We start from the raw sequence: 22,390 nt of genomic DNA on the forward strand, positions 1-22,390 counted from the left end.
TTTTTTTTTTTTTTTTTTTTTTTTTTTTTTTTTTTTTTTTTTTTTTTTTTTGGGTGTGTGTGTGTGTGTGTGGTGGGTTTGGTCAAATATTTCTGTTGTGTTTCTTGTTCTTACCATTCACCAATTCATCTTCGGTTTTGTGGCAATACAGTGGTATATAATGCATGTAGACTTAATAATGGATGTGGTTTGCCTTACCAACCACTCTATTGTGGTTCTTGTGTATACCATTCGCCAATACATCTTTGGTCTGGTGGTGTACAGAATGCATTTAGAGTACCTGCTTCACTTATTTTATCTATCACTGCTGTCTAGCACTGTCAAATATTGTTGCAATGCATGTTTGGTCTTTTGAAATCATTTGATATGTGATCCTTTTCATTTGAATGATTTTAGTGTTTCACGTTTGTGATTAACACCGGATTAGCTATGCCCTAAAAGTATTTCTAGAAAACAGTGGTGTTTATGCAGTCACATGAATGTTATGTTGGCTGTAACCTACCCATAGCTTTGCATGAAAGTGTGGATTTGATACTAATTTGCAGGCTGAGAGTGCAATTGCTGCTCTTAATTGCAGTGGAGTGGTGTTGGGTTCCCTGCCAATAAGGTTATATTAGCTCATTCTTGTTGGGTATTTTGAAAAATGCATGTGTTTTTGTTCTGAAGAATATAACCATGATTCTCATGGGTTTGTTTTCAGGGTGAGCCCATCAAAGACCCCAGTTCGTCCTCGCTCTCCTCGTGCCCAGCTGAACTGAATGCTCCCTGCATCTGTTCCATGTCGGTCTGGTGCTCAATAGATATATTTATATATATTGCATATATATATATATATATTATGGTTATAGAGATATGTTCAGAAGGGGTTGTTGCCTTTAGTGATATGCATGGATCCTCTGCAGTGGAGTTGGTACCTTTTGGTACCTTGAACTAGAAGGTGCTATTGGTGAATGAGATATTTGTTTAGGTTTTTTATAGAGTGGATGGCATTTTGAGGCTCTTAATCGATTATCTCTGATGATGTTATGATGGATGGATTCTGTAGGGTTGATCCCTGGGAACACTTAGCACTTGCTTTCAATGTTTCTAACTGGAAACTCTTAATCAACTCTCCGCTCTTTAGTCTCTTCTGTTGCGTGAGTCTTTCATCATCTGCACTCTGGATGTTCCGTTCTCTGTTTGTTTTGTTCATTATTATGCTGCTGCCTGCTGCCGCATGGATAACATATAGAACGACTTTGATAAGGTGTTTTGTACAACCATGTCTCCACGTTCCAAATAGATATAGGTAAATAACCCACGCAAATGAACTTGATAGCCAGTCTACCGTGTTGAAAGTTTCCATCAGTGTTTTCCCTTGCAACAGCTGAATCGTTTGGAATGTTTGAAGCGAAAGTGTTGTAAAATCTTGAGATTTGTTTTTATTTTTATTTTTATGAATGCTTGGTCAAAGGATTGTACACAGTTGGTATTTGCGTCAAAGTTAAGACAATGAAGAGTTTGGTCAGGGTGGGCCGGCGAGGCATTATTTGTAGCAGCTCTCTAAGGCTCTACGGAACCCTTCATTCACACCCTTTCTTAATTTGCAGAGGCCATTTGGTTGCTTTCTTCTTCAGCCATTACCAGTTAAGCCTAAAGTTCACCCCTTGTCTCTGAGTTTATGGTTCTGTTTTATTCTCAACCAAAACAATTGATTTAGTTAAGGTTGGGAGAAACTGTCTGTTTGGACGATGATGATTACAGAGAGTCGGAATTTGAGTTGGACGGAAGTATTTTGAGGGAGACACGAGAACGAAGAGTAGGTAGGAATAAAGGATAAAGAAGAAGGAATAAAGAGAAGCCAACACAGGGAGAAGAAAAGGACAAAAAGAGATGTGGGGGACAAATTTGGAGGAAGAGGGAAGAGGGAAGAGGGAAGAGGGAAGAGGGAAGAGGGAAGAGGGAAGAGGGAGGGTTGTGAGGCAAAGGTTAAGTTATTATTCTGTGTTGTCGGAGAGCGATTTGGCAAGCTTCTAACATTCTCTGTATTATTGAGTTTGGTGAGATAAGAATGAAGCAAGCTTCTAACTCCTTCTCCTTCCCTTCCTTGCCTTCTCTTTCAATACCACACATTTCATCTCAAATGTGGAGGACAATGGCTTGGGACACTCTTAGGTTTCGGTCCACTATTTCTGAATTCTCATCGTTCTTGTTTCCTTGTTCTTCTTCCTTTTCCTTTTCCTTTTCCTTTTCCTTTTCCTTTCTACATATATCCTTTTAGTTGAATAATATATTTGAATCGATGAACTTCTCATTCACTCTCAAAGATGTTACAATTTTGAAATGATGAGAAACTCTTAAAAGATGTTACTCGTTTTCCCATTTGTCAACATCTGATTTGAAATGTGCGTATACGCTTTTATTTCTCTATAAAGTTTTAAATAACAAACCAATCTGCTTGCTAGCGAGGTATTTCTCTTCTAGCATTTTTTGAGAGCTTGGTTCAATTATCACCAACCTAGTCGGTCATGACCCTCTTTGGATAGTTGCCACCTCGACTTGACTTGTTATGGGGTAAGGTGTTTCTTTCCTCTTTTTGGATTTGGACTCTATTATCACTTGCTCACTAGGTTGTGACCCTCTTTAGATACTCCATACTTCACCTGGACTCAACCTTGTGTGCTACAAGGTGATTATTTCCCATTTTTGGATTTATTGCCCAAGGTGACCTGTGATCTTCAGCAGGGTCAAATTAGGTCATATGATTGAGATATGCACAGAAAAGAAAAAAAAAGAAAAGAAAAGTAGCGTTATTCTTACGTCCGTTTCTGATTGAGATATGCAGGAAAGGAGGTTATTGTTGTTTGATTCCCAATAAAAATGAATTTTAATTGTGTTTTATTTATTTGATTTAATTATATTAATTTAGAGATAAACTGAGGAAGTTGAGGGATTCTGTTTCATCTCACCCTTTTCCATGCAAATAGGTAAGTTGACATGAATATTGAGAAGAATCTCTAACGCAATTAAAAACAATGGATGTACTTCACTCAACAATTTCCAGAAAATTACAAAACCGTACTATCAGATATTACCTTCTTTTTTTTTTCTTCTTTTTTTTTCTTTCTATTTAAACACTTCAAACAATTGAGAAGAAAACCAGTTAGTCTGAGCTTTACATATCATATTCTTCTCCCCAGTTTCTCCTGTGATGGGCCGAGGCTGGGCAGACCATCTTTGCCCTCCTACCCATGTTGCCACCAGATCTTGTCATCCTTACTACTCTTTGTCAAAATTATCAACCGTCTCCCAACATCTTCAGGGGCTCTCCGGTCCACCGAGAGACCCCGCCGGCGGCCAAGGAATCGGCGATTGGTACAATGACCAGAATGACCTCCCCCGCGCCGGCGCATAGAAACGTACATAAAAACACAACCAACGCAGCCACCGAGTAAGCCGGCTCGTCTGGCCTCCAGAGGCCCGAGAGGCCGAGAAATATAATCTGCGAGGGCAAGGAAATGATGATGGTGAAAGCGAGGGCGTAAACTCGAATCCTGAGCGACTTGTTGATGACCATGGAGGCGACTTTCCAGCAAGAGAACAAGAAACAGAGCATGTAGCCGATCCCGAAGCCAGAGAAGGCAATGGAACTCAAGAGTGGGTAGGCGCACAAGACGGTGGCATTGTCAAAACCGTCCTGTATAACGAGATAGCTCTGATTGAAGGCGGGGGGCAGTTCGTCCTTGAAGGGGGTGTAAAAGACGATGAAAAGGTGGAGGAAGAAAATGGGCATGGAGACGAGGAGAAGGAAGGCAATAGCTCCATAGTCGTGAGGGGTCCTGTTCTTGGCGGACGCATTGATGAGGTAGAGAAGGGTAGTGAGAAAACAGGGCTGGAAAAGGCCGAGGGAGAAGAGGGCATGGAGTTGGCAGAGGGTGGATTGGTGGAGGGAGGTCAGGGAGGGGAGGAAGGGGTAGAGATAGCGGCGGCGGAAGAAGGAGAGGCGGAGGAGCTCGTTGAGGGCCCATGATGCAATGAAGGCGACGAGGAGGAAACGGACGGTCCAGAGAGAATTGAAACGCTGGAGATGGTGGGAGGTGCGGGACTTGAGATGGAGGTGGAAGATGAAGGAGAGGGAGAGGAGAGAGAGGAGGAGGATAATGGCGATGAAGGAGATGGTGGTGAGATCGAAGGTCGCAGGATCCAAGAAAGAGAGAGGAGCAATGAAGAACATCGATTTTTGTCCGTCGCCCCTGGGGTGAGGTGGGGAAGGGACTTCTCCCCTCGCGCGCACGCACGCACGCACGCAGGGGCGCGCGGGCAGCAAACGGCAACGAACAACGTACAAAAACAAGGATGGCTAATTAAAAGAGAAGGACTGCAATGGGCAATGGTATGGGTGGCCGCAGGGGAGGAGGGGGAGACGGCGGACGTAGCAGCACCGAAAGGCTGAGAAAATGCATGGAATAAAGGTGGGGTGAATGAGGGGGGAGGAGGGCATCCGGCAACTGGAAATGCAAATTTCGAAGTCAAAAACTCAAAATTCAAATTCAGTAATTAATTGCTCGTCTTCTCTTTCTCCTGTCTCCCCCACTCCCTATTCTGAACCCGCGGGAAAACAGGTTGTTATCATAAAATCCCATTTTAGATAAAAGGATGGAAATGGAACGAACACATTATCATTATTATTAGAAGGTGCTTCATAGTCCACACACACACCCTTCCCCCCACCATCTCCCTCTCAGCACCTCATTTCCTCCCCCTTTCTTCTCCTCTTTGCATTCCCTTTTTCAAAACAACACCAAATCTTTCCTTCTCAATTTTAGGTAATATCAAAACCCTTCTAAACCAATCACTAACTTGCCTCCAGATTCCCCAACTCCCCACCAAACTTCAGTACCTTTCTCCGTCCTTTTTTCTTTTTCCGGAGTTTTTCACAAACCCCAGCTTCCCACTCACACACTTCGTAGCTTCAACTTTTCAACCAACCCAAGGGCCGTGGCGTGCAAGCATTGCCCTTCTATGTGTGCATAAACAGGAAAGACATTGAATTCCATCGCTTCGTGTCCTGCCATCCATCTCCAGCCCAACAAAACACCAGCCGAAAGCCAAAGCCAATCGCTTTTTCCTGCCAACCAACTGCTCCCTCCGTAAACACGATCTGGGGGCCACAGCCACAGCCACAGCCAAAGCCAATACCAGCTCTTTCTGGCAAGCCCTACCTTCCCCAAAGCTTATCTTCTCTTCACGAAGTTTATTTGATTGACCATTTTCTTAACGCACTTTATCTCAACTTTTGTTGCCCACAGCCACATATTATCCTTCAAAACTAAAATTAGAGGCTCTGATTGAAACCATGACTATGATATTTTTGTAAAAGAGCAGATATGTGTGGCTATGTAAAAGAAAAGGTGTTGAATGCATTCCAGGTTAGCTAGGGGATAAGCATGCAGTGTAGTGCTTTTTGACACTAACCAAGCCTTTATAGCAAAAGCGTTTCAACAAGAAGGAAAAAATGCTGTAGAGGGTTGTGGTCTCCTTAGTTTTGAAGCTGAAAAGGGAAAATGGATGCAGATAAGCACTAGGGATGGACTGGAAAAAGCCACACGTTAGCGAACTCCATTGGTCTTCCATGCAGAAACTCGTTTCACACTTTTCTTACTTACCTTACCCGCCTATATATTCTGTTATATTTTCCTGTGTGGTTTTCAGGAGAATGAATGGACAAAAGTTATGGAGAGAGAGGAGTATTTCATACTACCAAATTTTGAGACCGCAGCAGTAGCCTCTTCACAGACATGTTCAACTCCTAGGAGGAGGAGGAGGAGGAGGAAGAAGAAAACCAACAACATGAACAAAAGAAGGTTTAGTGATGAACAAATCAGGTCACTGGAGTCCATATTTTACTCATCGGATTCAAAGCTCGATTCCAGGAAGAAGGTGCAGCTTGCAACAGAGTTGGGACTGCAACCTCGCCAAATTGCTATATGGTTTCAGAATAGAAGGGCAAGATGGAAGTCCAAGGAGATGGAGAACAATTTCAGGAGCCTCAGAGCTAATTATGACAATCTAGCATCTCAGTTTAAAACATTACAGGAAGAGAAGAACTCCTTGCTCTCACAGGTACCAAAGTTTTTCTTCCTTTTGCTAAAGTCCTTCTATTGCTGAGCATTTTCATCAGTTGATGAGTAAACAATATGCTGCCATTTGAAACAGTTGCAGAAGCTAAGCGAGCTTGTTCACGAAGGACCTCGTGAGGGCCATTATTCCAATGAGATTGCAGAAACCATCTACGAGACAAAAGAAAAGCCACAAAGCTTCCATGATGAACTAGGACAGAATGGAGTCACGTATTTGAACAATAATTATAACACAGACAAGAGGGGTACAGAGAATGGAGAAGGTGATCGAGGACTTGAAATGACCCATTCGTCGGAAGGCAGAAGCAACGACAGAAGCCATGCGGTGGAGAAAGCATGTCAACTTTTGAACCCGAATGGTTCGTTTGAATCATCAGAGAATTGGTGCGGCTTTGATTCGGATGGTGGTGGTATCATATTTGAGTATCAGCCGTGTAGTAGTTTGCAGGAGCTAAGTTTCTGGGGATGAGAGGAATCCAGACTCTACTAAAGATTAGCTCCCAATTGTTCGTTCTTATTACTACTACACTCACTTAGGAACTGGCTAAACTTGAGGGGATTCCAAGTATACTAAAGATTGGCTCCTAAATATTGGTCTTATTACTACCAGGTGGAAGATTACCATCTAGAGTTGATTACCATGAACTAATCCGAGAAACTGTCATCACCTAGTTGATTTGTAATTGTTTACTACGTAAATAAAATCCTAGTTCCAACAGTCATGCATCAGGCAAGTATTATTCCTTAGGCGTAGTTGAATTACGAAATAAACAGATATAAGAACACTATAGGAAGTTCATCACTCGCCTGTTCATTAGTAGCATCCAAGAAATAATGCAGACAGCTCGGTACGCAAGCTTTTGAAGGTGACACCCAATTGGGGTAATTCATGTCTATTTTTTATGCATGATGTAAAGATAGTGGACGGAGGGCACAAATGACACATCAAGGCTATTCCTTTACCCATAATAAAGAAGTGAATGTGATTGTCATCGTTCGACCAATCAGAAATAAGATTCCGCCCATCACCCATAGCTTTACCAAAATGAATTTTATGAAATTTGCAGTACTTAATGTAAAATATTCTTATTGTATTTGTTGTCCAAGTCTTTTGCCTTGAAGTTATTTAAGTGCGGGGATGAAGCCAAAAATGAGCTGGAAATAGTTATCAAGTGTGGAAATAGGTAATACGACGAGCTCAAGATTTGGAATTCAAAATTCGAGAACAAACATGCCAATACCCGAGGTTTAAAAAAATAAAAAAGCAAAAATCATAACAATCAAACTCCTAATGAGTTTAGTAGTTCTAAGCACAACTGCTCCAAAAAATAAACTAAAACATAAACTACTGCATAGGTTTCCTTTCTCAAAATCAACAGTCTACTTGATCTTCTTCTTTGGCCTCAACTGCAAATCAATGATTAACCAAAAAAAAGCTTTTAGTCATGCAGCGAGTTTATAGATCTTATTAAAATAGCACGGCAGGAAATAGAACATACCTGGTTGCTGTGTCCACATTTCTTTTTCCTGCAGTTGACAGCACGAGGGTGCAGGCGGGCATAGCACCTTTAATTTAATTATACATGATCAAGTTAGATACCGAGTAGGGAATAATCATATAATATATATATATATATATACACATTAGATGGTCAGCTCAAAGGCATTCAATGTTTCAGATTCATAAGAAGTAGGATGTAAACAGAGTTGGGGATTGACCTTAAATCTAGAGAAATTGAAACAGAACGCATATAATTACCCACCAAATTCAACACCATGTATAAAGCAATTGCAAGACAAGGCAACAAAGAGTGCCATATAGAAGAACCAAAGAACACATTTTTATTTAAATAATTTAGCAAATTGAAGCTTACTTGCGGCAGATCATCTTGTCCTGATTGTACTTCCTAGCCAATGCCATCAGAGACGGCTCAATAATACCACCACGAAGCCTGAGCACCAAGTGCAGAGTTGACTCTGCAAATAATACAAAAATAAAGCAATGAGTTGAAATGTTCAATTTTTAGAATATTGGCCTTATCAAACACTTAGGGAAACTAATTGTACTCCCATAAAACACACAAGTTAAACCCTCATCGGCGATCAAACCATGCTTTTCAAAGAAATACTCAGATGGTTGCAAAAACATATTTACCAATAAAGCAAACGCAGAAGATGAGATTATCTCGTCAACAAACAATGCACTACGTTCTCTAATATTATTAGCCCAATTTAATTCTCTATATAAGAAAGATGAAACAATGATATGATAGGGATAGTGGCAACCTTTCTGGATATTGTAGTCAGCGAGCGTTCGCCCATCCTCAAGCTGCTTCCCAGCAAAGATAAGTCTCTGCTGGTCCGGGGGAATACCTGAAACATGCACCGTGAATTATAAAAATCCAAAACACGTGTATTCCAAATGATAAAAAGAAGAAGAGGAAGAAATATTGGTTCAAAAACGAAATAACTTGGGAAGAATCCAACCTTCTTTATCCTGGATCTTAGCCTTGACATTGTCGATGGTATCGCTGGACTCAACTTCCAACGTAATCGTCTTCCCAGTAAGGGTTTTCACGAAGATCTGCATCTTGTCGCACCGTTCGTCTCTCTCTGGTTTACAATTCTACCTGTGCGACACCCGCCTCAGTCCGTTTTATATGCTTCCGAATTAGGGCTTCGTAGAAGGGAATAGGTGTGAATCCAAGTCATCAAAAGGCCTTCGGATGGAGAAACGGGTCCAGACGGCCCGATCTTATGAGACTTCCAGCCCATAGCCTTATTTATTAAAATATACTTTTTTTTTTTTTTTTCTTTTTGATCCAATGTACACTCGCCTCAGCTCATTTTATCGGCTTGCCCTGCTATGGCACTCTCTTCACTTTCCCTCTTCCTCTCCCTGCGAAGTTTCTACTCCGCTCGCCCAATTTTACCTCCGCTTCTCCCAAAACCTCGCGCTTTCTCCTCCAACCTGCTTCGCTCCCATCCCCACCACTTTGGCGCACCCCTGAAAGCTTCCACTGAGGGTGCGGCGATGGCGCAGAAGATTTTCGATACGGAGGAGGCTCTGATGGTTTCTCTTGCTAAATACACTGCTGATCTCTCTCATAAGTTTTCTGTAAAGAGAGGATCTTTTTCACTCGTCTTGTCTGGTGGGTCCTTGGTCAAGTCCCTTCGGTGAGAACCTCCCCAGCTTCCCTCCCCCTTTCTTAATCTTTTTTTGTTTCACTGACTTTGAAAAGAAAAAAAGAAAAGTTAAATGTCCCTAGTTTATCTTAAAAGCCCTTCATTCGTGGTAACTATCTTTGACTGTGTTCACGTTTCAGAAAACTAGTTGAGCCACCCTACATGGATTCCGTGGAATGGTCAAAATGGCACGTCTTTTGGCTTGATGAAAAAACCATACCAAAGGATCAGGATGGCTGCAATTATAAGCTAGCCTATGACTACTTTCTCTCTCAGGTATGATTGTTCAAAGCTTTCTTTTGCATACCTCCAGTCGCCATGTGGAAACCAAAGGCTTCAAATGAAATATTCTCCATAAAGGTACAATGTGTGAAATGTCTCATCAAACCAATATGCTTGAGCTAGCCCATGTTTTAGCTTCCATGCCCTTTGGTTGCTTCAAGATGCAACAATGTTCTGGTTTCTTGTTATCCCGAAATTTTAAGAAGCTCTCCTTAAACTAGTTCTCATAGTTTCTTAATAACTTCATCTTGAATTTTTTAAAGTAGGATTAAAAATTCGTTAGGTACCTCTTCTGCCTGGGAATGTGTATGCAATCAATGAGGCACTGTCTGCTGAAGGTGCAACAGATGATTATGAAACCTGCCTCAGACATTTGGTCAAGTGTGGGGTGATAGACATGTCTACGGCTACTGGGCTACCTAAGTTTGATCTCATGCTCATTGGAATGGACCCTGATGGCCATATAGCTTCTGTATTCACAGACCATCCTTTTCTGCAAGAGGACAATGGGAAATGGGTCACCTTTATTCATGAATCACCAAACCCTCCCATCGATATCATTACTCTCACCTTGCCCGTTATCAACTCATCGGCACATGTGGCAATAGTGTCAACTAGTGGCCACCAAGCTATGTCTACGAGCAACTCCGTTAAAAATAGTGGAGACTTGGATGGTAAAATGCCTATCATCCAGTGGGTTTCTCCTGAGGGTGAACTGACCTGGTTCTTGACAGGGGATGCAGCTGAAACTGTTGGAGAGAAATGTGTATAATGTAGTTTCTTCCCCTTTGTGTACACGAGCATTCAACCCCTTGTAAATTGTGCAATGTATGGGTCGTATAGCCAGCCAAATCTTATGTCTGCGAATTTGTATTCACAGAAGTTGGTGTAAATAGCAATGAGTTAGTTTATACAATAAAAATTCCAAATTTGCCAGACTTCCTTGGAGGTGTAATGAGTGCCCCATTGATCAAATCTCTCCTTCAACGATTGTGTTTGGTGACAGAGAAAGAGGAAGAAAAGTAAGAGCAGATATTATGCGACAGCCATCATCTTCTTGGCCCTGTAGAACGTGCTGGTTGTTTGTATGTGTGTGTGTTTCTAGGATAAGGCTGTTGGATTTCAATAATCGGCTGGGGAAAACACCGAGAGGATATTGTCGACAGGAGGTTGTTGGAAGAGAGATAAAATGCGTAAAATAAGAGAGAGAAGGACTGAAAAGTTTTGACTGCTCTTCAAAAACAGGATGTTAAATCCTGTAAACAGATTTCCTATTTAAATACAATCTATCCTAAAAATGGGTGGAGAGTGGCCAACTGAATCTGTGCCACTTCCTAGAAAATTGACGTCTAAGAATTCGCTAATCCATTCGACGTGTTTGTCAAATGGTCAAAAGGAAATTAAATGTAAACGTGTGAATCTAAATAAGGAAAAAACAAAGGTTTTATCTAACAATCTCCTCCTAAAACCTGTGTTATATCTGCCTTATTATTTGAAAAACAAAGGTTTTATCTAACAATCTCCTCCTAAAACCTGTGTTATATCTGCCTTATTATTTGAACTCCGATCTTTGAGCGAAGTTCTTCAAATTTCACCCGTGCCAGGGACTTGGTGAAAATGTCTCCAAGTTGTTCCTCTGTTCGAATGAAATCAATCTTGATGAGCCCTCGATCTGCACATTCTCGAATGTAGTGGAATCTGATTTCTATGTGCTTGCTCCGGTCGTGCAAAACTGGATTTTTGATCAGGGAGATCGTAGCTTTGTTGTCTACGTATAGCATTGGTGGATCGCTTTCTCTCCCGATGAGTTCTTCCATTAGTCGTGCAAGCCAAATCCCTTGAGTTGCTGCCATCGAAGCGGCGATGTATTCTGCTTCGCAGGAAGACAAAGCAACTACCTTCTGTTTTGTTGATTGCCAGCAGATCGCGCCGCCTGAGAGAAAGTAGATCATTCCGCTGGTGCTCTTACGATCATCAACGTCACCGGCCATGTCACTATCGCTGTAGCCGACCAGTTTGAGTTTCTCCTTTCCGCTCCCAGCGCAGTATCTTACGCCCCAGCCTCTGGTTCCGGCTACATAGCGCAGGATGCGCTTGACAGCCACTAGATGCTCCTCCCTAGGTGCTTCCATAAACCTGCTCACATATCCAACAGAATATGCAAGATCTGGACGAGAGTTTACCAGATAGCGCAGACTCCCGACAATGCTGCGGTAATTGGTGGAGTCGACTGTCGTCGTAGTGTCGGCCTTCCTTAGTTGAAGTCGGGCCTCCATTGGCGTCCTGGTAGGATTACTGTCCACAAGCCCAGTTGTGTCCAGCAGCTTCCTCGCGTATGCACTTTGGCAGATGGAGATGCCGGAAGAGTTCTGTTGCACTTCGATGCCGAGGTAGTAGCTGAGCACATCGAGATCGCTCATCTCGAAGTTTTTCGACATCTCCTTCTTGAACCTTCCGAGGACTCCCACGTCGCCTCCAGTGATTATGAGGTCGTCGACGTACACTCCCACGATCAGTCGCTTTTTGCCGTGGCCGTACGTGTACATGCCATGCTCAGAGACACAACGTTTGAAATTCAGTGACAGTAGGGTACTGTCGAGCTTCGCGTTCCAGGCTCGTGGGGCTTGTCGAAGCCCGTAGAGTGCTTTGTGCAGGCGCAGTACCTTATTAGGGTTGTCGTTATCCAGGAAGCCAGGTGGTTGTCGAACATAGACGGTCTCCTTCAACTCTCCGTTAAGGAAAGCAGACTTTACGTCCATATGGTGAACCTCCCAAGAGTGATGTGCTGCAATTGCTAGCAAGAAACGAACGGATTCTAACCTTGCTACTGGCGCAAATACCTCTTCGAAGTCCACTCCTTGCTTCTGGACGTAGCCTTTCGCCACCAGACGAGCCTTGTGCTTCACAACTTCTCCTTTTTCGTTGCGCTTCAGTTTGAAGACCCACTTGAGCCCTATGGCTTGGTGTCCCGGTGGCATATCCTCCAGACTCCACGTCTGGTTCTCAGTGATGGATGTCATCTCTTCCTGCATTGCCTTCCGCCAGCACGGGTTCTTTTCTGCTTCGGCGAAGGTGTTTGGTTCATCTGCACTGACGACATGTAGTTCGGCCACTTCCTCGAGCTCGCGCGCTGCTAGTCCAGGTGGTTCACCTCCTCCCACTAGGTCATCCATCCTCCGGTACCTAGCCTTCAGATCAGTATCGTGATCGGCATCCAGCGTCGAATCCGCAGTCCGTGGTGTTGCGAATTCCACTGGTTCAGGTGGTGCACCTGCTGGCGGCGGTGACGTCTCCTGATGCTGGGCTCCTCCTTCTTCAGGCTCGGTGACGAGGTACTCCACCGTGAATTGATTTGGATTACGGTCTGCCTCGATCACGTCATTCCACTGCCAGAAGGTGTTTTCGTCGAAGACGACGTCGCGAGACACGTGAGCTCGCCCCCCTACAGGATCATAGAGCCTGGACGCCTTGCTCCCGGGTTCGTAGCCGATGAAGACAACCTTCAGCCCCCTGGGATCGAGCTTGGCGTGATGGGGACGTGTTACCTTCATGTATGCGATGCAGCCGAACACGCGAAAATGATGTACTGTTGGTTTTTTGTTGTACCAGGCCTCATATGGCGTCTTCCCGTCGAGGCTTCGGGTTGGTGACCGATTGAGGAGATAGACAGCTGTCATTACTGCCTCTCCCCAGAATCTCCCAGGCATCCCGGCCGTCACCAACAATGACCTCGCTGTCCCGACAATGGTCTGATTTCGGCGCTCTACCACTCCGTTCTGTTGGGGGGAGTAGGGCGCCGTTAGGTGCCGTTGTATGCCGATCTCGTCGCAGTACTTACTGAAACCTGCCGAGGTGAATTCTCCGCCTCGGTCAGTGCGCAGCACTCGCATCTTCTTCTCACATTCGGCCTCCGCTCGCACTTTAATGCGCTTAACCGCCTCTGCCGCCTCACTTTTCGCTTGCAGCAGGGTCAGCCACATGAAGCGGCTTTTGTCATCGACTAACAGGAGGAAGAGACTCTTACCGCCTGGGGTCGCCGGCTTGATGGGCCCGCAAATATCGCCGTGTACAAGCTCCAATGGCTCATCGGCTCGGTAGGCTGTTCGGGACGGAAAGGGTGTGCGCCTCTGTTTGCCGATGAGGCACCCGTCGCACAGCTTGTTCACGCCTTTGATTTCTGGCAAGCCGTGCACCAACTCCTTCTTCTGTAGCTTTTCTAGGGCAGGAAAGTTTAAGTGTCCGTACCTTGCGTGCCACCTCCAAGATACCTCTTCGGTCTTGGCCGAGAGGCTAACGGGTTGGTCTATCTCTAACTCCAGGATGTAAAGACGGTTTGTGGTGCGTCTTGCCTGCGTGAGCAGGCGTCATTGATTATCGCAGATTTTCAGTAGTCCGCGCTCGATGGAAATGAAGCAACCTGTCTCATCGAGTTGACCCAGGCTCACAAGGTTAGCCTTGAGCCTTGGGATGAAGTAGACGTCGGTCAGCTGGCGATGCTCGCCTCCCTTACTGACGAACAGGATGGTGCCGCGCCCTTCGATCTCGACGACGGAGCCGTCGCCGAATTTCACCGTCCCACGGATCCCCGAGTCGAGTTCGGAGAACGCAGATCTAGCCCCGGTCATATGGTTTGTTGCCCCTGTGTCAAGGATCCACTGCTGGTGCTCGTGTTGCTCGTCCCTTTCGCCGATCTGAGCGAACACTCGCTCCTCCTCCAGTTGAATTGGCTCCCCAGCTGGTGCCATCTTTGCTACGCCCAACTGGAGCTCTTTCTTGGGTTCAACATCGTCGTCGGATTTGGAATCGAAATTGGGGACGCATGCAGTTACCATGAAGAGAGCTGGCTCGTCCTCCTCGGATTGAGCCACATGGGCCTTTTCGGCCTTCTCCTTATTTCTCAGCTTGCTCCAGCAATTTCTGCTCAGGTGTCCTCTCTTTCCACAGTTCGAGCATTGGATCGGCCTGCCATTGGTCGACTCCTTCTTTTGATTCCCATCTTTCCCGCGCGTGCGCCCGTGGGACATCCATGGCTTCTTACCACCTTTGTGGCTGGAGGAGGACCCGTTGCTCTCGCCGGTGTTGTCGCGGAGCTTTAGGCGTGCAAGCCATTCCTCCTCCGTGAGGAGTAGGCGGCCCTCCTTGTCAACAGCTGAAGTGATATTCTTCTTCCGCTGCTCGACGTTACGTAGTCTTCCGGTCACCTCTTCCACTGTTAGGTCGTTCACATCAAGCAATGTCTCGATTGAAATCGCGACTTGCTCGAGGTGATCGGGAACGACCTGCAACATCTTCTTTACGATTTCTGCCTCACTAATGCCACCACCGAGGGTGGTGATGCTGTTGGCGAGCCCCGTGATCCGCATTGAAAAATCATCGACGGATTCGCCGTCCTTAAAGCGAATCTCCGAGAGCTCCTTTCGCAGTTGCTCGATGTTGGATTCCCGCACTCGCTGTACACCGACCCGACGGGATTTGATTCCTTCCCAGGCCGATTGTGCGGTGCGTTTGGTGGAAAGTGAAGCCAGCATCTCTGGGGGCACAGATCGTAATATGGCGGCGAACGCCAGCCGATCCTCCCGGTACTCGATTGTTTCTCCTTCCTCTGGCTCGACAGCGTGCGGCGGCGAACGCCAGCCGATCCTCCCGGTACTCGATTGTTTCTCCTTCCTCTGGCTCGAGAGCGTGCCATAACCCTTGCGCCTGTAGGTTAACGCGCATCAACAAGGCCCACTCGTTGTAGTTGGACCTTGTCAACATCGGGTACTGAACGACGGTGGTCGTTGTCTCTCTGATCACTCGCTCAACAACTACTCGACGCCTGTCATCACGATGTCGGCCACGGCCTCTTCGTGGTGGTGATGGAGATGCCGGCACTTGGCGGCGTGGAGGAGTGAGCGAGCCTGCTTGAGATGGGCCCCACGATGTATTTATTTTTGTGCTTTGCATTTTCTTCTACTCGAACCTAAGACCTGTGTGTTATTAGGTCGACGCTCTAACCACTTGAGCTATTCAACTTGATTGTTGATAGGTTGGCTCTTCTGTGATGGTATACTACCGATCGCTTCAACGAGGCTCTGATACCAATTGTTGGATTTCAATAATCGGCTGGGGAAAACACCGAGAGGATATTGTCGACAGGAGGTTGTTGGAAGAGAGATAAAATGCGTAAAATAAGAGAGAGAGAAGGACTGAAAAGTTTTGACTGCTCTTCAAAAACCGGATGTTAAATCCGGTAAACAGATTTCCTATTTAAATACAATCTATCCTAAAAATGGGTGGAGAGTGGCCAACTGAATCTGTGCCACTTCCTAGAAAATTGACGTCTAAGAATTCGCTAATCCATTCGACGTGTTTGTCAAATGGTCAAAAGGAAATTAAATGTAAACGTGTGAATCTAAATAAGGAAAAAACAAAGGTTTTATCTAACAAAGGCAACCTCGTTGTTCTATCTGTTGTCATGTCTGGTAACACAAACATGAGTATGGTCTTGTCATTTCCCTCCTCTCCGTGTAACAAATTCAAACTATGTTTGGTTTGCGTGAAAAAGAAGACGAGAAAGAATAAATGAAGAAAGAAAGTATGTTTCACTTTTGCTTGCGTTAACTGTTGTGGTCTGAGGAATGCACACTGTGTTGTCTGCCTGTGCCCACAAATTTTCTTCCACTGTCTCTCCTTTGCACTCTAAGCAAGTTTCTTTCCTTCCTCTTTGTTTTGTTCTTTCAATGATCAAATAAACAACAAAAAAGCGCCGCGCCCGACTTTGTGGACTACAAAGTCTCGAGTGAGCACCTCACCCAAGTCAAAGTGTATTACAACCCAATTCTTACCCTACTCGTAAAAAATTGTTGGTGGAAAAAAGAGGAGACGTGTAAGTGAAGTTTGCTTGGTAAATGTGTTTGAATCAGCTTTTGAAGGTTCATTCCCAGTAAAGGAAAAAAAGTAATTTCAATACGTTTGCCTGTGTTACCTTCACCGAATATTTGTTGGGGTCTGCCTAACTTTCAAACCCATTTGTCCCCTTGGATTTGCTTCCAAGCTGAGAAGTTTTGAGTCAACCCGATTGGGATATGGATTTGGATTTGGATTTGGCAGATGGGTTGATATTCTTCGTTCTTTGCTACCCTTGAAGTAAAACCAATATATTTTGGAAACTCTTGGTCGAAAAGAAATCAAGTTTGTTTGTTAATAGTGTTGTTTTATGTTACCTATTTTTATTTATTTTTTTTGGTATGCCTCATAATTCAATCATGAAAGTTTTGGCATGCTTCAAAAACCTTCTAACAACACATTATTACTTGCTCCCCCTCCTCATCGAGCGGTAAATGGAGCATGCTTTTAACGCCTTTATACCATTTTTGCTCTTCAATCCATAACATGAATGGTTAATACCTTTTCTAAATTATTTATCTCTTTCTGTTTGAATTTTTTTATCAGAACAACTTACCTCATTCTTTCTATTAAAAATTCAATACAAGAAAATTTACTCCATTATTATTTATTTTTTTTCTCTCTCTCTCTCTCTCTCTCCTACCTCCTCCTTCATCCCATCTCCGACCGCCGCCCGTCGCTTCCGTCCGGCGCGTCCTTTTTCCCTTTTTCCTCTCCCTTTCTCGAAAAATAAAAATAAAAGAATTGGTGTATTGCAAGCATAAATTAAAGGGCGGTATAAAAGTGGCATATGTAGCTTCGTAAAGATACGGTAAATAGAAAAGTTGGGTGGTTGGAGGGTCATGATGCGGCGTCGTTTGAAGTAATCATCCGATCCGTGAAGGATGAGTAAAAAGTTTTAGAGAATCTCTGGGAGGGACGAGACTTGTTGATGGAGTAATCCAGTTGTGAGTGTTTCTTCATCTTATTCTCTCTCCACATTTCTGCATCCACACACACACACACACACACACAAAGAGGCATAAACAAAGGAACTGCTGCCTCTTCTCCCAGGTGCTCAAAATCAGACCCAACCCCATACTCTCTTCTTTACTTTCTTCTTCCATTACATTCACTTTCCTTGCTCCAACCTAGTTCTAAAGATAAGGCATTGCCAACCCAAGCACCCCATCACTATCTTCTTCCCCTCTATGATCGCCTCCGGCACCGACATCGCCCCCTCCTTCCGCGTCGCCGGCGGCTTCTTCTCCCGGATGATGGCGGGGGCACAACCGAATGCAGCCGTCGCGGTCACAGCCTTGGCGGGCCTCGCTGTCCTCCTCGTTCTCTTCTACTCTGCCCGTAGGTAAAACCCCAAACACCTTCTCTTATTCCCACAATTTCGAATTCATCTATAAGCCCCAATTCCATTTTATTTGCTTAGTACTACCCTATTCCATTCTGCCCTCCTCAATTTTCCATCCATGAGAGCTCTTAAACGAACTCCAACTTCGTCGTCTCCGGATCCCAATTCCAATTCTCCTCCTTCTTCGTCTTCCCCGTCCTCAGCTTTGTCCTCAGCCTCATCGTCATGGGTTCATTTGCGTTCGGTTCTATTCGTTGTCACTTCCTCTTCACCGGCTTCTTCTTCCTCATCTGATCGGTGAGTCTCTCTTTCCTTCCTCTTTTGCTTCCCATTTCTCTTATTCAGCTAAAAATTAAGCTTTAACCTAGTTTTCGACAGAGATCTTGGGCGTTTCGGGTTTTAACCCTGTTTACAGGCTTTTTTTTTTTTTTTTTTTGTTCTATCTAGATGTTTAGGCTTTCTGAGTTCCATGTCTCCTTTCTGGAGTATGTTGTTTCCTGTACGGTCAGGTTCCTTTCTCACATTCTGGTCTTACTATCCAAATCTCTACTTTGCTTCGGCCTTTAAGAATACTTGATCATTTCAGTCATCTTTTATTTTTCAACTATAACTGGTGAGTTACGAGTGTCATTATCCTTGTTCTTAGAAGGAGGTACATAGATACTAGGTAGGTAATTGTGTATCATGCTGAGGAGACGCTATTTCATTGGATATGATTAAAATGAATTGACTTTTCTATATTAACCATGTCTTAGGGGACGCCTTAAATCGCCATGGTCACGCAAGAAAAGAAAGCACGCACTTTCACCGCAACAATGGAGAAGTTTGTTCACGCCAGATGGGAGGCTTCGAGATGGTGGCATCAAGTTTTTAAAAAAAGTTCGCAGTGGAGTGAGTAAAAATCACTTTGTCTCACACATTTTATTTCAAGAGCTATAAGTTCTTTCATAACTTTGAGATATTTACTGGTTGGGTTTTGATCTGATGTTTTCTAATAGGGTGTAGATCCAAGTATTAGAGCAGAGGTCTGGCCGTTCCTTCTTGGATTGTGAGTGCCCCCCTCACTTTTGTAATCTTGCATATGCTTCTCTTGTATTATGCACACAATATTTTAGTTCTCTTTAGTCCATGGGAGATCTGTTTTGAATGCTGGGTTCCTCTGGCTCCTTACAAAGTGCATCATCTTAACACAAATACATGAGCTATTTTAGTTCAGAACCTCAGATTGTGTGGCCATGTAATGGGTATGAGTTAGAACCTATCTAGCATGGTATGTTGATTTTTCCAAAATTTTCCTTCTCGAATGTTTTTTTGAGCTGAAAACATAAGTTTTGACCATTGGTTCTTGGGTATTGATTTGGCGGGTGTTCTCTCATTTGCTCTTTTATCTTTTCAACCATTGTGTCTGACAAGAAACAGTTGTTTGGTACAGGTTTCTTACTATCTAGTTCATTATTATTGCTATTACATCATCATCATCATGCTCATAATTTTTTTAAATCTCATCCTCTTCTTATTGCATATCCGTGCTAGCCAGATGTCTCTTTGAGATCCACCCTATTCAGCTTCCCTCTCTTCCTTAGCCACCGCACATGCCATCTGTATTATATAATAGCAAGGGTATATTTTTGCTCTAACCGCGATAAATGTCTGTCAGTATGTCCCAACGAGTTTAAAAGTATGTCCTCGTATGTTTGCAATTCTAAAGTATAATAAAAGGTTCGAAGTTTTACTTATTGGACGCTTGATCATGGTGTTTTGGAATCAATGATCTGTCAAAATTGGGAGACTCTATTACATAGGTATGTGTCATACAAACGCAGATGGGTAATTGGGTATAGAGCTATTCCTGTATATAACGAAAAAGGGGCGCTGCATTCTGATGCTTCTTTCCAGTACAACCTTTTTTTTTTTACGTGCATTCATCTTATATTTTGTTCTCTCTTTTTCTTTTCCTCTTTCTTTATCTTTTTTTTTCCTTAACAATTTGAAGGCATTGCTTTTGTAGTCTTTCGGGCAGGGGTTGTATCTATCCCTAGCCCTTAGATTGTTTCCCCTTCTGTTATAATACATTCACCGTTTTTTTTTTTTTTTTGTTAATATATATCTATATTGTTCATTTTTCAATAGGACTAGTCTTTGTGACGCCCTCATTTTAAGGATTCACGTCATGCTATATGGTCATACTTGCTGTGCTGCTTTGCTTGATTTTGTTCAGCATCATGTGGTGTGCGAAGTGTGTATTGACATAACTACTTGTGTTTTCAACAGCTATGACTTGAGCAGTTCTGAAGAAGAAAGAGATGCCGTAAGAGTACAGAAGAGGTATGTTTTTTCTAGTGCTAATATTATTTCGTTCTATTTTTCTTGGATAAGTTTATGGGGTATTTTTCCCACCTGTACCTGTATTCTGCGTTGGCATTTTAAACTTTAATGGTGGTCAATATATCTAATGCAGGAAAGAATATGAAAGACTTCGCAAACAATGCCGATCCTTACTGAAGTTTGGGGATGGGTGTATAAAGTTGAATGACGATGAGATGAACTTTAACAAGGTGGGGGACGCTCAGCTTGTATCTCATGGTGATGACTCTCCTAGTTTGGAAGATGTGGGTAGCGCCAGAGAATCTATTTCTAGTGATGAAAGGGGCACTAACTTTAGATACTTGGATGGAACCTCGGAGGTTTTGTTGGAAGAGGATGATAGTTCTAGGCAGATGACAAATGCTGATGTTTCGATTCTAAATACTGAATCATCTGACTCAGATTCTTCTGAGGATCCTGAAGTTAGTCAAACATTTCCTTCCTCTGATGGTAGAGAAGATAATGATCCTGTTTTCACTTCGAAAAATTCGTCTCCCTTGGTAACAGAGGTTACATCCAAATTTCGTGGTAATGAAGATTTTACAACATGGCAGCGGATCATCCGCCTTGATGCCGTACGTGCAAATGCAGAATGGATAGCCTACGCACCATCCCTAGCAGCAGTATCAGATGATAAGGCTAGACATTCCGCTGAGGTTGTTGGTTTGAAAGATTATGATCACCTAGAGTCCTGCAGGATCTTTCATGCTGCTAGATTAGTGACGATTCTTGAAGCTTATGCTCTTTATGATCCTGAAATTGGGTATTGCCAGGGAATGAGTGATCTGCTTTCTCCTATAATCACTGTGATAACTGAAGATCACGAGGCTTTCTGGTGCTTTGTGGGCTTCATGCGGAAAGCTCGGCATAACTTTAGGCTTGATGAGGTTGGGATTCGAAAGCAACTGAACGTCGTCTCTAAAATCATCAGATTCAAGGACTCCCACCTTTACAGACACCTACAAGACCTTGAAGCGGAGGATTGCTTTTTCGTTTATAGGATGGTTGTGGTACTGTTTAGAAGGGAATTAACATTTGAACAGACGCTGTGCCTTTGGGAGGTGATGTGGGCTGATCAGGCAGCTATTAGAGCTGGTGTAGGTAAATCTGCTTGGAGCAGGATTAGGCAACGAGCCCCACCCACGGAGGATCTGTTGCTCTATGCAATTGCTGCCTCGGTATTGCAGAAGAGGAAATTGATTATAGAGAAATACTACAGCATGGACGAAATTATAAGGGAGTGTAACAGCATGGCCGGGCAACTTGATGTGTGGAAACTATTGGACGATGCTCATGATTTGGTGGTGACCCTCCATGAGAAGATCGAAACCTCGTTTAACGAGTAAATGCCTAATTGTTGGGTTGCTAATTAACGTGCCATTCTTCTGCTCGGAGAAAGTGCTTCTCTCTTTGCTTATTCGAGGGTGCAGAAGGATGTTTCTTTTGCTCACTCAAGCTCACTCAAGTAGTAGCGACAGATTTTAGTGATGTATCATTATAATTGGCATAAAATTGCATCCTCGCCTTCATCTATTTCACAGTGGCTGCCGTAACAGCAGTAAACGGGAGTAGTGTATCGAGATGCACGAGTCAATGAATCTTGAAAAGTAGGAAGTATCTGGTTCTTGGTGTATCTTTAGCTGGAGTAATAATAACTTTTGTTCTCGATCCATGAGTTAATTTTTTTGTTGACTTGGTTCGTGTACCTCTAATCTTGTTCCAGTTGCCCCAAAATCAGTATTCAGGTGATTTTGTCGATACGTTTGAGTCATCTGTGTTCTCTTTTTTTTTTTTTTTTTTGGGATACTACGTGATAGTTTTTTTCAAATCATCTTACTTTTTATCCGAAGAAAAAGTTATTAAATCAGAATAGGTATTAGATAAGAAGAGAGGAAACTCGAGACTTCTCAGCTCTAATTATCAATTCTAAGAAATTTTCTTGATATTTGTTGACGCAGTATCGTAGACCACCAATGATCATTTCGGAACTCTACAGGTAGATGATATTGACCCATCCTGTTCACAGACAACTAGCTCAAAACTGATATAAACGTGATACTTGGTCTTTAATTGTTTATTTGTATTTATAGGAGTGGGGTTAGAGAATATTTTCCTAGTTGCCTCCAAATATCTTGCAACAAACAAAAAAAAAAAAAGAGAGAAAAAAAAGGTCTTTTGGATTTGGGTCTTCAATGAAGGAGACGTC

At 43.5% G+C, this 22,390-nt stretch overlaps 5 protein-coding genes across 8 annotated transcripts in view; 4 read left to right on the top strand and 1 right to left on the bottom strand.

Annotated features, from left to right (window-relative positions):
* Positions 1 to 1,127, top strand: part of LOC111430559 (polyadenylate-binding protein-interacting protein 12) — a 4,518-nt gene extending 3,391 nt beyond the window's left edge. For both annotated transcript variants that reach the window (XM_023066832.1, XM_023066833.1), the window contains 2 exons: positions 546 to 607; positions 701 to 1,127. In XM_023066832.1, the coding sequence (XP_022922600.1) occupies positions 546 to 607; positions 701 to 758 (120 nt within the window). In that variant the 3' untranslated portion in view covers positions 759 to 1,127. The remainder of the gene's footprint in view (positions 1 to 545; positions 608 to 700) is intronic.
* A 1,938-nt stretch (positions 1,128 to 3,065) lies between these two features.
* LOC111430852 (homeobox-leucine zipper protein ATHB-12-like) lies at positions 3,066 to 6,853 on the top strand. Of its 2 annotated transcripts, none has more exons than XM_023067300.1 (3): positions 3,066 to 5,587; positions 5,692 to 6,102; positions 6,196 to 6,853. In XM_023067300.1, exons 1-3 carry the CDS (start codon positions 5,567 to 5,569, stop codon positions 6,586 to 6,588), a joined length of 825 nt encoding a protein of 274 aa, XP_022923068.1. In that variant the 5' UTR covers positions 3,066 to 5,566; the 3' UTR covers positions 6,589 to 6,853. The 2 variants fall into 2 exon arrangements, with proteins under 2 accessions (XP_022923068.1, XP_022923069.1); XM_023067301.1 differs by having other exon boundaries at positions 3,069 to 5,604.
* Positions 6,854 to 7,288: 435 nt separating this feature from the next.
* On the bottom strand, positions 7,289 to 8,762 carry LOC111430859 (ubiquitin-60S ribosomal protein L40). Its single transcript, XM_023067316.1, has 5 exons — positions 8,607 to 8,762; positions 8,406 to 8,492; positions 7,994 to 8,096; positions 7,619 to 7,685; positions 7,289 to 7,526 (listed from the first exon to the last, which is right to left on the bottom strand). Exons 1-5 carry the CDS (start codon positions 8,707 to 8,709, stop codon positions 7,500 to 7,502), a joined length of 387 nt encoding a protein of 128 aa, XP_022923084.1. The 5' UTR covers positions 8,710 to 8,762; the 3' UTR covers positions 7,289 to 7,499.
* Positions 8,763 to 8,923: 161 nt separating this feature from the next.
* On the top strand, positions 8,924 to 10,533 carry LOC111430849 (probable 6-phosphogluconolactonase 4, chloroplastic). Its single transcript, XM_023067298.1, has 3 exons — positions 8,924 to 9,296; positions 9,446 to 9,581; positions 9,871 to 10,533. Exons 1-3 carry the CDS (start codon positions 8,986 to 8,988, stop codon positions 10,357 to 10,359), a joined length of 936 nt encoding a protein of 311 aa, XP_022923066.1. The 5' UTR covers positions 8,924 to 8,985; the 3' UTR covers positions 10,360 to 10,533.
* A 6,895-nt stretch (positions 10,534 to 17,428) lies between these two features.
* On the top strand, positions 17,429 to 21,944 carry LOC111430845 (GTPase-activating protein GYP7). 2 transcript variants are annotated; one of them, XM_023067292.1, is made up of 5 exons: positions 17,429 to 18,117; positions 18,576 to 18,711; positions 18,819 to 18,868; positions 20,092 to 20,145; positions 20,279 to 21,944. In XM_023067292.1, the coding sequence occupies exons 1-5, from the start codon at positions 17,939 to 17,941 to the stop codon at positions 21,528 to 21,530; spliced, it is 1,671 nt and encodes a 556-aa protein (XP_022923060.1). In that variant the 5' UTR covers positions 17,429 to 17,938; the 3' UTR covers positions 21,531 to 21,944. The 2 variants fall into 2 exon arrangements, with proteins under 2 accessions (XP_022923060.1, XP_022923061.1); XM_023067293.1 differs by having other exon boundaries at positions 17,429 to 17,820.
* Positions 21,945 to 22,390: the final 446 nt, after the last annotated feature.

Source organism: Cucurbita moschata, unplaced genomic scaffold (genome assembly GCF_002738365.1).
Source record: "Cucurbita moschata cultivar Rifu unplaced genomic scaffold, Cmos_1.0 Cmo_Scf00034, whole genome shotgun sequence".
Lineage (NCBI taxonomy): Eukaryota > Viridiplantae > Streptophyta > Magnoliopsida > Cucurbitales > Cucurbitaceae > Cucurbita > Cucurbita moschata.

Coding starts and splice junctions, on each gene's coding strand:
- LOC111430852 (XM_023067300.1), top strand. CDS start 5,567: ATGGACTGGAAAAAGCCACAC. Junction 5,588..5,691: donor TGGACTGGAAAAAGCCACAC/GTTAGCGAACTC, acceptor TGTGGTTTTCAG/GAGAATGAATGGACAAAAGT. Junction 6,103..6,195: donor AGAACTCCTTGCTCTCACAG/GTACCAAAGTTT, acceptor CATTTGAAACAG/TTGCAGAAGCTAAGCGAGCT.
- LOC111430859 (XM_023067316.1), bottom strand. CDS start 8,709: ATGCAGATCTTCGTGAAAACCCTTACTGGGAAGACGATTACGTTGGAA. Junction 8,097..8,405: donor TGACTACAATATCCAGAAAG/GTTGCCACTATC, acceptor TATTATTTGCAG/AGTCAACTCTGCACTTGGTG. Junction 7,686..7,993: donor GACAAGATGATCTGCCGCAA/GTAAGCTTCAAT, acceptor ATTAAATTAAAG/GTGCTATGCCCGCCTGCACC.
- LOC111430849 (XM_023067298.1), top strand. CDS start 8,986: ATGGCACTCTCTTCACTTTCCCTCTTCCTCTCCCTGCGAAGTTTCTAC. Junction 9,297..9,445: donor TCCTTGGTCAAGTCCCTTCG/GTGAGAACCTCC, acceptor TTCACGTTTCAG/AAAACTAGTTGAGCCACCCT. Junction 9,582..9,870: donor ATGACTACTTTCTCTCTCAG/GTATGATTGTTC, acceptor AAAATTCGTTAG/GTACCTCTTCTGCCTGGGAA.
- LOC111430845 (XM_023067292.1), top strand. CDS start 17,939: ATGAGAGCTCTTAAACGAACTCCAACTTCGTCGTCTCCGGATCCCAAT. Junction 18,712..18,818: donor TAAAAAAAGTTCGCAGTGGA/GTGAGTAAAAAT, acceptor GTTTTCTAATAG/GGTGTAGATCCAAGTATTAG. Junction 18,869..20,091: donor TGGCCGTTCCTTCTTGGATT/GTGAGTGCCCCC, acceptor TGTTTTCAACAG/CTATGACTTGAGCAGTTCTG.